The 12,048-nt window shown below is 56.9% G+C and overlaps 1 protein-coding gene across 4 annotated transcripts; it reads right to left on the reverse strand.

Moving 5' to 3' along the window:
* Window positions 1–2,971: 2,971 nt before the first annotated feature.
* USHBP1 (USH1 protein network component harmonin binding protein 1) lies at window positions 2,972–11,522 on the reverse strand. Of its 4 annotated transcripts, none has more exons than XM_081284441.1 (13): window positions 11,280–11,520; window positions 11,036–11,138; window positions 10,794–10,942; window positions 9,885–10,323; window positions 7,834–7,959; window positions 7,540–7,595; window positions 7,237–7,377; window positions 6,862–7,026; window positions 5,907–6,156; window positions 4,964–5,185; window positions 3,729–3,835; window positions 3,449–3,571; window positions 2,972–3,201 (listed from the first exon to the last, which is right to left on the reverse strand). In XM_081284441.1, the coding sequence occupies exons 2-13, from the start codon at window positions 11,087–11,089 to the stop codon at window positions 3,012–3,014; spliced, it is 2,022 nt and encodes a 673-aa protein (XP_081140567.1). In that variant the 5' UTR covers window positions 11,090–11,138; window positions 11,280–11,520; the 3' UTR covers window positions 2,972–3,011. The 4 variants fall into 4 exon arrangements, with proteins under 4 accessions (XP_081140567.1, XP_081140565.1, XP_081140566.1 ...); XM_081284439.1 differs by having other exon boundaries at window positions 7,540–7,676; XM_081284440.1 differs by having other exon boundaries at window positions 7,540–7,676; window positions 11,442–11,491.
* Between the last annotated feature and the right edge of the window lie 526 nt (window positions 11,523–12,048).

Genomic DNA, 12,048 nt, shown 5'->3' on the forward strand with positions numbered 1-12,048 from the left:
CCCTTCCTCTAATGTCGCCAGAATGTCTCTCCGTGGCCCTTCCCTCCACCTCCGGCCTTGGACGTTACGTCTTTCAAACACCCTCAAGGCGCCCCTCGGAAGCCCCCAGCCCCACGCATTCCCAGCACAAGCAATAATCGGGGGACTTTTGCACCCGGGGGCACGCCCCTGCCAACACACACACACACACACACACACACACACACACACACACACACCTGGGGCATTTCTTCGCCCAGTTGCAGGATGGATTGTGTTTGCTTCCTCTTCCAGAAAGTCGCCACGTCCGTCCGACCCCCACTCCACCCTTTCTCTGCTTGGGTGAACACCTGGTGCCCAGAGCCTCCAGGGAGAAGGGGTGGTGTGGTCTTAGTCTGGTTGGACGGTAATGAGTAGCAGGGTCAGGGGGTCCCTTCTACAGAATTTCAGGCCTCTGGGGGCAGGGCACTCTGCGGCCCTCCACCGGCCCTCCATCGGCTGGAGACCACAGGAATACCAATCACCCCTGCCAGGGCCTGTCCCTGTCCCCTTCATTTCTTTCCCTCTGTGCTTTGCAGAAAGGGCTTGGCCTGGAGACGGGCTGGAGACTACAAGATCTCCTCCAGGAATCCTGGAGCCGCCCACCCGCCACCGTGTCCAAAGCCCCTCACTGCCTCTGCTGGACCCCCTGCCCTCACCAGCATTAGTAAGCACACTTTGCATGCAAGACTGGACTCGGGAGCAGGGGAAGCCTGAGTCGCAGGCTCTAGACATGTTAATGTTTAACCAATTGGAAAAGTTCTTCCTCAGGTGACCTTTTACCTATGAGTCCTGAAGGTGCAGCCACCCAGCCTGTTCTCCCACCTAGCCCTAGACCTAGAACTGGACACCAGGGCACATGTCTGAGCCTCTGAGAGCCACAGACAGGACAGCAGTGCCCTCTGCCCCTGTCTGATCTTATACCAGCCCTTCCAGTAAGAGACTTGGGGCTGGGAGAGATGCTAGAGACTGTATGATACTTAAAGGGAAATTAAGATTCAGTTTAGCCAGCCAGTCACACCCATCCCTGGGCCTCTGGATCATCCAGAAAGGGTCTGGTTAGTGTGAAATGGAAAAAGACTTAATAGAGAAAGCAGGAAAGACTAGGGTTAGACATGAGCAAGGACTTCCCATGGATCTGACTGGAGTGGGGTTCTGCTCATAGTCCTGCTGGGGGAGGGAGCCTGGGCGGGCAAATGACACTTTGGTTCTGGAGCTTCATGGGAACCTGGGAGCATTGGCTTGTTATTTGGGGTAAGGATCGGGTTCCCCTGGCCTAAACCTGCCAGCATTCTTGGGTGGAAAACATGGGGTGTGGGAGGTCCCTTAGGAGATATAAAAAAGGTGGACTTAAAAGTGAGAGAATGCTTGACAGGAGGGACTCACAAGGGAAGTGGACAGGAAACTGGCAGGGGGAGTTGACTTGGGGGGGAGGAATTGAATCTGGGGGACTGGGTGGGAGACCATTGGAGGCAGGGCTGCCCCTTCCCACCTGCCCCTTCTCAGGACCTTCCAGCTCCAGGGCTGCCCACCCGCCCTCTACCAGCAGCCCTTCCACCCCTGCGCCCCTGGGGGCCCCGACTGGTGATGGGCTGAGCCTCGGCACCGCCCCCCACTGACCCCTGCCCGCGGCCCCGCGGTGACATTTGACCTTGCGGCGGCCGCGGACCGGGGACAAAAGGGCCTGGGCCCATCTGCCGCGAGGGCGCCCGTGGGAACGGCTAGACGCTGCCCCGGCTGCCTGGGAACCTGCCCCCGCCCCCTCCTACAGGTGACCTTGGCTTCCTTGTTCCCCTCCCCTCGTCAACCTGGTGGGACTAGGGACTAAGAGCACTTAGAAAGGACAGGACGGAGGGAAGTCAGTTCCTGGGCTTCTCCCAAGGGCAAGGTGACCCGCCTCAGTTTCCCTGCCTTCCGGGGAAACTTTCTGGCCTGGGTCCAGTGGCAGCGCACGGCCGAAGGCCACCAGCCCCATCGCTCATGGGAAGAGACTCTGTTGTCATTCTCTTCCTGTTCTGCCTCTCGGGTCGACAAGACCATCCACTGACGCGCTGACCCGTGGCCTTCCCTTGGGAGAGGCACCCGCCTGTCACACCTGCACAGGTGCGGCCAGGTGCTGCCGCCGTGCCCCCCCCCACCCCGCCCGCCTGCCAGGGCTGTGGAGAAAACCTTTGTAATCCTCATCTTGGGTTTCAGCTACCGCCCACGAGGGACAGCTGGCCGCTAATCCTAGCGTGACTGGGTCGTTTTCAGCCCCTTCCCCAACCCAGCCCCTCAGTTGCAGAGGGACAGGTGTGGTCTATGCAAATGACATGCTAATCAGCCGCCTGCTATTAACCTGGCAAAACCACTCCTCCCAGCTCCCAACCCCCACAGGAGAAGGTCCCACCTGCTCGGACACTTGCTCTGGGTTCCTCCTACCCCCAAAGCACCAGGCAGCCCGAGTCCCAGGCTTTTGCCATTGGGGTGACTGCCCCCACCCCAAACTCCATGATCTTGCAATGCAATTTCCAAAGCCATCTCTGGCTCCTGTGCCCCTCACCACCCTGGGAGCAGGCACTCGTCTGGCACAACCCGAACATGACCGTTCTGGCCCCAGTCTCCCTGCTGGGGTCCCAGCATTCTCTTGGAGAGCACTTGCCAACCCAGACCCCACCTCCCTGGGCAGGCACGGGCAGGGAAGGTGTCCTGCTCCCCTGGACCCACCCTGGGCTCTGGACAAAGAGAACTGGTAGAACTTCAGCTTCGCCCAAGACCTCACTGAGCCCAAACTGCCCCAGGCGGGGGTCTCTGTCCCTACAACCTAGGTCACTTCTGGCTGGACCTCAGTCTCAAACTTCCCCCCCACATGGTGCCAGGGCAAACACACTGGGTTTTTTCAAATGCCCAGTCACCTCCCATCAGTCCCCGCGTGCTAAATGAGCCCCAAACTCAAAGTCACCGCACATGACAATGTCACTCCAGTATGCTTTATGACAGGCCTGGTTGAGGGCCTACAGCAAGGTCTCCCCCAGCTGAGGGGGTGGGCAGGGAGGCCTGCGTCCTCCCAGGGCTCTGGCGGTGGCTTCTAGCACGGCGAGCTCCTCCGCCTGCCGGGCTTCCATTCGCTCCATCTGCTGCTCCAGCTTCCGGCATTGCTCTTCCTGCTTCCGGTGGGCTCCTCGGAAGGCCAGGACCAGGGCACTGGAGGGAGTGGGTGGCTGAGCCAGGAGCTGCCCCGCGCTGCGCCAAAGCAGGGGCTGCGCTCGCCCATCCAGAGGGTGCGCTCTTGAGCCGGATCTTGCTGGGCCTCTGGTAGGGCTCGGAGGCCGCAGGGAGGCGTGGGGTGAACTGAACTTGCTGCCCTTCTTACAGGGGGGCAGCTGAGGCCCAGGGAGAGCTGGGGAGCTTGTGAGGTCACCAACTAGATGATGACCAGGCAGGGGCCCACCTGTGAGCTTTGCAAAGATCACTGTTCAGCTCAGCACTCTGGGTCCGTCTAGCTCGTCCCTTCTGAGCCACCTGTTCCAGCTGCTCTCTAAGAGACTGCATCTGCTCCCGCAGGTCCAGGGTCCTAGCACAGCGGTGGAGAGAGGGGCAGCTCATGGCCAATCCTGCCTCCCTGTCCCCCTCTCAACCAAGTGGACTTTCACATAAACACGCCTGCACACAATGCTGCCCACGCCCTGCCCGCCCATCCACCCCCCATCCAGGCCCAGGCACACACCTACCTGGTGACTGATGCCTCTATTTCTTTGGCTAACTTCTCTGGGTCCCACATTCTGCCTAACTGGCCTCCACCAAGGCCACTAGAGCCACCAGGAACAGCAGGAGGGCCCTAAGAGGAAGAAAAGGGAGGGAAGTAACATTAGCCCAGGCCCCTAGGGTGTGCTCAGCCCAGGCTGGACATCGAAGCCACCCAGATTGGTCTCGGCCACAGCCCTTGCCCTCAGTCTGATGAGATACCCCAATATGGGGAAAGCTACTCTCTGAAAAGGGAAATAAATAACAGGGGACCTCATCTGACAACAGCCCAGGAGGACTGCCAGGAGGAGGTGACCTCTGAGCTCAGGGCTACAGAAGGTCAAGGATTTCTATTTTACAAAGAGGGGAGAGGTGTTCCTGGCGGAAGCACAGTCGGTATGAAGTCTTGGGGACAAGAGAGATGATTCAAGAGGCTGCATTAGGAAACCTGCACTGAGCTGGACGTGGTGGCACATGCCTGGAGTCCCAGCTGCTTGGGAGGCTGAGGCAGGAAGATCTCTTGTGCCCAGGAATTTGAGGCCAGCCTGGGCAACAGGGCAAGACCCTTCTGACGAAAAAACACTAACAAAAAAAGTTTGTTTTTTTTAAAGGCCTGTTAGCCAGGCGCAGTGGAGCATATGTATAATCCCAGCATCTCTGGAAGCTGAGACAGGAGGATTCAAAGCCAGCCTCGGCAACTTATCGAGGCCCTAAGCAACTTAATGAGACCCTGTCTCTAAATAAACTACAAAAAGGGCTAGGGGTGTGGCTCAGCAGTTAAGCGCCCCTGAGTTCAATTCCCAGAACCAAAAAGAAAAAAAGAAAAAGGCCTGTAAGCCACTGAAGATTTTAAGCAAAGGACAGATACAACCAGGCAGGAAGGAGAAGATATCAAAATCTGGGAGGAGATGAGGCAGAGACTGGGGTATGGGGGTGGGACAGGAGGAATATAGGGCTTGGGGATGGTATAGGTTTGAGTGGAAAAGCCCTAAACCCCATGGGAAAGAGGGAGAGACCAGCTCACAGCTGCAGCTGGTCCTGGTTGGAGACACCCAAGGAAAGAAACTGCAAAGTACAGGCAGACAGTGTGGCAGGAACTTAACCGTTCAACTTGCTTCTCTGGGCAGAAACAGAGGGTGGAGCTCAAGGGGGCATCAACTGGCCAGGACCCCGCGGCCAGTAGCATGCTGCCACCCTACCAGGTCCATGCAGGGCCACACACCTGTGCCCACTCCTCCTCGTCCCCACTGCTCCCGCCTGTGCTGCTGCCTCCACCACTGCTGGCCACCCCTCCAGCCCCCAGCTGCGCCTGCTCCCACTGCAGCTGCTCCAGCAGCAGCACGTGGGCAGGGCCCTGGGCTCGGAGGGCAGCATCCCGCAGCTCCAGGCCGCGCTTCTCGCGCCGGACCAGCTGCAACTGCAGCATCAGTTCAGCAAGGGTCTCCTGAAGGACAATAGAAAGGACGGAGAATGAGTGCCTCTGGGATCAACCGCTGGGGAAACTGAGGCTCCGGAGACAGGAAATACCTCCCTCCTCTAAAAGCAATAGCAATGGCTAGGCACGGTGGCTGTGCCTGAATTCCCAGCAACTCGGGAGGCTGAGGCAGGAGGAACTCTAGTTCAAGGCCAGCCTGGGCAATTCAGCAAGACCCTGTCTCAAAATCTATAAAGGCTCAGTGGTAGAGTGCTCCTGGGTTCAATTAAAAAAAAAAAAATAAGCTACAGTTGTGGAAATGGCATCTTTTAGTCAAGCAGTAGATCAGTGGAAGTTTCTGGAACTTCTCTGATTCCAGGACCTTTTTCTTCTTTCCGTGCTGAGAATGGAACCCAGGACCTCATGCATGATAGGCAAATACCCGACCTCCCTGAACCAGAACCTCAGGTCTTTCATGCCAGGCTACAAACCCAGATCCTTCCCTGCCCCCAAATTCTCTTCCCAAGAACAGAATTTGGAAACTCAGATTCAGAGTCTGATAAGAATCTGAATCCCAAAGGACAAACTCCTCTTCATCCCTCAAAACCTCAACTCCAATTGCCCTTCCTCCAGGAAACCTGCCCCGAGTCCAGTAGAACTCTCCTGGTCCCCCAACCACGTCCCTCTCAGCCTCAGAAATGCTTTTGTCCATCCAGGAAAGACTGACATGGTGACCTCAGTCCATTTGTACCCGTGTGGCCAACAGGTCCTGTTGGATCTGCATCTTCTCCAGCCGGGGCAGGGCAGGGCCAGGCTGGGTCTCCAGAATGGCCTGCACCATGGCTTCTGCATGGGGCACGGTGGGCAAAGGTGCCGAGGTGGGGCCAGGCCCCGGGGGGATCTTCACCAGAGCACGGCGTTCCTGGAGACGCTGGACATATCCTTGGAGCCGGGATGCCACTTCCTGTGGCGTGGGTTTATCTACGCTGCTGCCCTCGGGGCTACAGGAAACAGGAGAGAGTCCCGCATTAACACCTAGGAGCACAGTCCTGCTAACTTCAGGACGAACTTGTCAGTTCCATCACCTTCCATCTCACTGACCATGATGCACCTGGGCCATCTGTGCTGGGCCCTGCATCATACCAACGTGGTAGGCCCCATGAGGTGGACTCTAGTGGGAACCACCTTCTATCAAGACAACATGGTGGACAGTGGACACTACCATGCCAATCTAACGGGCACCATTTGCTCATACCAATGTGGCAGATTCCATCTCACCAACCCAATGGCACCATCTCATATCAACATGATAGACACCATTGTGGCCGACCCAATGGGCACCATCACCCAGCTTGCCAACCCTACTTGGTAGCATCATGCCAACCCTGGTGGGTACCACGAAACCTCAGGCCAACTTCATTAAGCACCATCATGCCAGTTCTAATCAGCTCTCCATCATCCACTTTCCTACCTTCCCTGGTGGGTCCCTTGCCAACCCTAATGGCTGTCAAGCATCATGTCACCCTTGATAAGTAACCATAAGAAATTCCAGTCAGACCTCATGCCAGCCAACCAAAGTGAGTTCAACGCCAGCCTTGCTGGGCACAGCAACATCACACCCAAACCCGTGGCCAGCTCTGGGAGTCCCATTCCCCAGTCAGGACCTCAGTCACCCACCAGCACAGTTCCCAGAACTCGCAGGGTACCTGGGCTGTGGTGTCCCTCCATCCATGGCAGCCTCCTTTTGTGCCAGCAGTCTCCACGCTTCCTTCTCAGCCACCTGCAGGTCACCCTGGGAGACTTCATCCCCTGATCCTGAGTCAGCCTCCCGCACAGCAAGCAGGGCCCCATAGGCTTCCTCGCAGTCCTCACTGTGGGACACTGGCTCTGAGTACTGCAGGACACCAAGCTCCATCTTGCTCCTAAACTCCTCACTTCTCACCCCTGCCTTCTCTTCTCGGACTGAAGTTGCCTTAATTGTCACAGTTGGAAAACATGCTCTCCCACAAGGGTCCTGGCTCCTGGGCAGGTGGAGCCATTCCCTCCCCAGCTGCTGAGGCCACTGTGGGGGGTGCACCAACCTGTACTGCAGGGCCAGACGCAGTGCTGTGGCCTCGGCTTCCCGCTGGCCCAGCTGCATGCTGAGACTCTCACAGCGGCCCTTGTGCCCTTGAAGCACAGCCAACAGCAGGCGGTTGAAGCATTTCAGCTTCTCAATACTCCTGCCTCCGAAGGTGGGAAAGAGGGGAAATGAGAGGCCACTGGTGATAGCCAGGGTCTGATTTCCACCCTTCTTCCCCTGCTGTAGCTCCAGACTCCCAGAATTGTAACCCAGCTGTGGGGGGTACCAGTGCCCTTAAGAGCTCAGCATTTGTGGCTCTCACCCCCGGAGCTGCTCCAACCGGGACTCCATGATGTGCGTCTCAGGGGAAAGGGGCTGCTGCGTGGAAAGAGACCCCTGAATGTGGGTGCTGGAATCACTCCGGAGGCGCCGGAGCAGGGGGTGAACCAGGGAGGAATCCTGCCAAGAAGAAGTCACTTGATGGACCTGGTGAGCTTCAAGAGCCCAGGATCAAGATTTTTCCAAAGAAGCAGTTGGATTCCATGACCAGGAATTAAGTTCATCCTCCTAAATGCTAAGTCTATCAGGACCAGGGGTTTGTACTTCTCATACTCACTTGAGTTCCCCAAAGTTCCCCATCTGCCCCAGAGCTGCTGGAATCACTGCCCAGACCACCTGCTTGGTGGCGAGAGGGAGGCGGGGAGGACTCCAGCCTCATTATGGAATCCTGCAGCTCCTGGACCTGGGGGATGAGGGGGAATATCAGGCTTGGGACTCCAATTACCTGCCAGCCATCCCCAAGGCCTGTTCCTAGGCCAGGGGCAAGTCCAGCTGGAAGGCAGAAGCCCCTATAGCCTCCTCGCTGAAGCCCTCACTACATGATCTTGTGCATGGCCTTCATCATGCATGACTTATCTTTCCCAGCAGGGAAATGGGCCCCCCTCTGGAGGAAAAATGATCCCACTTTTTTATTTATTGAAATATTGTCCAGAGTGGTCTCAAAATCTTAGGCTCAAGAGGTCCTCCTGCCTCATCCTCCCTAATGTCTGGGACTACAAGTATGTGTCACTGTACCCCATGAAGAGAATTTCATTTCTTTCTTTTTTCTTTTTCTTTTTTTTCTTTTTTTGCAGGAGATAGTATGTGTGGTTCTGGGGACAGAGCCTAGGGCCTCCCACATGCCAACCCGCACCCTACCACTGAGCTACACCCCCAGGCCCATGGAGCCCATTTCCCAAGCTGAGCTCCCCCGGCCCTGTCTCCCTACCACTTGGAGAGGAGGGCTTTTCTCCACCATCTTGCTCAGCCACATGGCTTTAAATGTCACCCACAGGCTCAAGATGCCCAGATATCCCAGTGAGCTCTGAAACAGGACATACAGCCACCCCTCACATTCAACCAACCATGGACCAAAAATATTTGAACAAAATGGCACATGAACCGAACACGAGCAGCTTTTTCTTTGTTATCATTCCCTAAATAAAACCTTGTAACAACTCTGTGCACAGCGTTGGAGATGATTTCCAGTCTAGGAGGATGTGGAGGCAAATGCCACACAATTTTATCTAAAGACTTGAGCCTTGGGCTGGGGTCGTAGCTCAGTGGTGGAGCACTTGCCTAGCACGTGCGAGGCCCTGGGTTGGATCCTCAGCGCCACATAAAATAAATAAATAAAAGACTTGAGCCTCTGCAGATTTTGGTATCTGAAGTGGGTCCTGGAACCAGTCCCCCAAGGATACTGAAGGACAACCGTATAGCTGTCCCCTTGATATCTCCTAGTGGCTCTTCCCAAGTGGGCATCTTGAGTTGATCAGTACCCAGAGAGCTCCGGGTCTCCCCCCAGCCAAACCTGTCCCTCCATCTGCTGGGAATTGAACCCAGGGGTACTAAACCACTGACCTTCATCCCCAGACCTTTTTATTTTGTATTTTGAGACAGGGTCTCACTAAGTTACCAAGAGCCTCACTCAACTGCTGAAGCTGACTTTGAACTTGCGATTCTCCTGCCTCAGCCTCCCAACTTGCTGGGATTACAGGTGTGAGCCATGGCACCCAGCCTCAGCTCCTTTTTCAACCTCACCCAGAATCCTCCCACTTCTTGCCACCTCCATAATTTTCAGCACAGAGGACCAGGAGGGTTGAAGCCACCTCCTGAACATCAGGATTCTGCCCTCACCTCCACAGACTGTTCCTCCCACAGCCGCCAGAGGGCGCCGGTGAGCACTGCCTCGGGGCACACCCACTCTGCTCAGGATGTGAGCAAAAGCCTGAGTCCTCCCCACAGCCCTGCACAGTCGGCCTGTCACCTCCCTGCCCTCATCTCCCTCACGTGCCCTCTTGTTTGCTCCAGTCACACTGGCATCTTTGCTGTTCCTTGAACACATCAGTCATGCTCCCACTTCAGGACCTTTGCACGGCTGTTCCCTCTGCCTGGGATAAATGTTCTTCCCCAAAATTCTTAAGTCACTCCTGCAAGCCCTCCTTCTGCTTTTTTATTCAAGTGGGCCTCCCGGACCCTCTTACTAAGATTGCAAGGGACCTTCTGTTTCTGGGCTCAGCAACCAATGTTCCATGCAGATGCGTTGATTCACCGAATGAACGAACTTGTCCCTGCCTCCTCCCTCAGAGACAGGGAGCCCTGGGAGGTGGGACTTGGCCACCCACTCACCTCTCTTTGCAGCGCCTCCTTCTCAGCCCGGATGGCCTGCAGGGAGGCCTGTGTGCGGACCAGCTCGTCCTCACGGCTGCCCAGGGCCAGCCTCAACCAGGCGTTCTTCTCGGCCAGGCCGGCTGCCTCCTTCTGGCAGCAACCCCCGGCCCCTTCCTGCTCAGCGCAGGGCCCCCGGGCCCCCTCTGTTTCGCCCTCTGCCTCCACTGGCCCAGGACAGCTTGGGGGTCGGTGGCGCCAGGCGGCAGCAGCTGCCTCCAGGGAGCTCAGAACGTGCTGGAGGGTCTGAAACACATCGGGGGCCCCGGTCCCAGTGGGGACAGTCTTCCTGTCCAGCAGGGTTGTCTCTGGGGCCTGGTGGCTTTCCACTGCAGGCTCCTGGGGTCCCTCCGGGGCTGAGGCCAGCCCCCCCCCTGAGTCCTCAGCATCCTTGCTAGTCCTGTGAAAACCAACCCAGAGACCTGAGCCACCCCACGTTCAGCAGGGGACTTCGCTGCAGTGTCCCTTGGAAGTGTGAACGGGGCACTGAGTTTCAAGAGCTGTGTGTTCTGGGGCTGGTGTCCCAGCGGGACCCTGAGAGGCTGGACAGTGGTCCAGGAGGGGGCCTGGGGCAGGGGCCGCAGAAAAGAATGAGTTCCAGAATTTGCAAGGTAAGGAAGGGTGTCTGGGCAGAGAGTCTTTGCCTGGGTGTGAGAGACAGAAGCTTCTGGAAATGGGGTCATCTGGGGTGCTTGGTATACAGGGGCTATGTGTGAGGGCCAGGGTTACATCATTTGGGTCCTTGGAAATCGGGCTGAGGAGGGCAATGGGGAGTCATAACAGGTGCTTGAGCAGGGGAGGGACACAGGTTTGTGGGTGGCAAAGACGCACCCAGACTGGAGTCCAGGACACAGACCAAGAGGATCTTACCTGCTCCCTGGGCCCTGGCCACTGACCTCCACCATGGGGCTTGGCGGCTCTGGCCTGAAACTCTCCTGAGGTGGGTCAGGGTTGGGCTTGGAGTTCACGCTGCCTGCTTCAGCCTCCTCTGAACTCTCAGCCACGGGGTCCAGTTCACCCTGCAAAGGACCCCGGGGTCCAGCTCTGAGCCAAGAGAGACTGGGTCTCAGAGTCCCATGGAGCAGGGTCTGGTGGGGAGGGGGAACACTTACCGGTGGCAGGTGCCTCCCTCGCCGGCTTCGGGGCCGTGTGGCCCGGGCACTCATGGCTGCCCAGAAGCTGGTGCCTTCTGAATCTTCCTTCTTTCTTCGTCACCTAGAAACACAGCCTGCTCTCAGCTCTTGCCTTTGTTATCTTGAGCAAAGGTCAGCACTGATTCTCCCTCTGGAAGGGGTCCCCAGACACCCATGTTGGGCTGGCATATTTGAATGCCTCCCTGGATGGGCAGCTCACTACCTTCACATTTGCCAAGACTTTTCCTTCTCCTCTGACACCTTTATCTGTCACTACTTCTATATTCCCCTTTCCCCCTATCCAGTCATCGAAGGGAACCCCAAGAGTCCCCTTTCTGTCCCAGGGCCCTCCTAAGCCAAAAGGTCCTGACGCTGCGGTTCAGACCCCTCAGCCGTATGTCTCTGTTCTTCAGAGAGCACCCTGGTCAGAGGCCTGGGTTCCTGAGCACTCCTGGGGTCACTCTGGCCACTGCCCACTCAGGCCAAGGCTGGTCTGGGAGGGGCCAGGAAACAGGAAACCCCCTTCCCTGGTCACGTGACTTGTTATTGTACTGTTTCCTCCTGGAGAACAGTGGGTTCCTCCAGCCCTGAGGGTGGGGGTGGGGATGTGTGTGTCTAGCTCCCAAGATGCCAGACCCTCCCCATCTCAGCCTCTGAGCCCATGGTCCCCCCATCTCCAAGGCTTGGATTTTATTTCCCAAGTCCCAGAGTGTCCCTCCTGTCCCCAGAGTGGATGCTTTTCATATGACTTCCCTGCGAACTTGTCTAGCTGTCCCCTCAGTGTGTGGGACAGCTGTTCTCACTCACTCAGGCACACATGGATCTTGGTTGGGTAACCTTGAGCAAGTGATGACCCCCCGCCTTGAGCCTCGGTTTCCTTATCTTTAAGATGGGGAAGTGCAGTATTTTTCTTACCACGTCATGATGGGCTTTTTGTTTGTTGTTGCTGGGGATGGAACCCAGATCCACCACATGACAGGCAAGTACTCTAC

This window comes from Spermophilus citellus (assembly GCF_964194105.1).
Source record: "Spermophilus citellus genome assembly, chromosome: 3".
Taxonomy (NCBI): domain Eukaryota; kingdom Metazoa; phylum Chordata; class Mammalia; order Rodentia; family Sciuridae; genus Spermophilus; species Spermophilus citellus.

What these genes read in the sequence shown, in the direction of transcription:
- USHBP1 (XM_081284439.1), bottom strand. Translation starts at nt 11,089, where the DNA reads ATGAGTGCCCGGGCCACACGGCCCCGAAGCCGGCGAGGGAGGCACCTG. An exon ending in GGGAACTTTGGGGAACTCAA is followed by an intron (nt 7,677 to 7,833) that starts GTGAGTATGAGA and finishes TCTTCTTGGCAG; the next exon opens with GATTCCTCCCTGGTTCACCC. An exon ending in ATAGAGGCATCAGTCACCAG is followed by an intron (nt 3,572 to 3,728) that starts GTAGGTGTGTGC and finishes CCGCTGTGCTAG; the next exon opens with GACCCTGGACCTGCGGGAGC.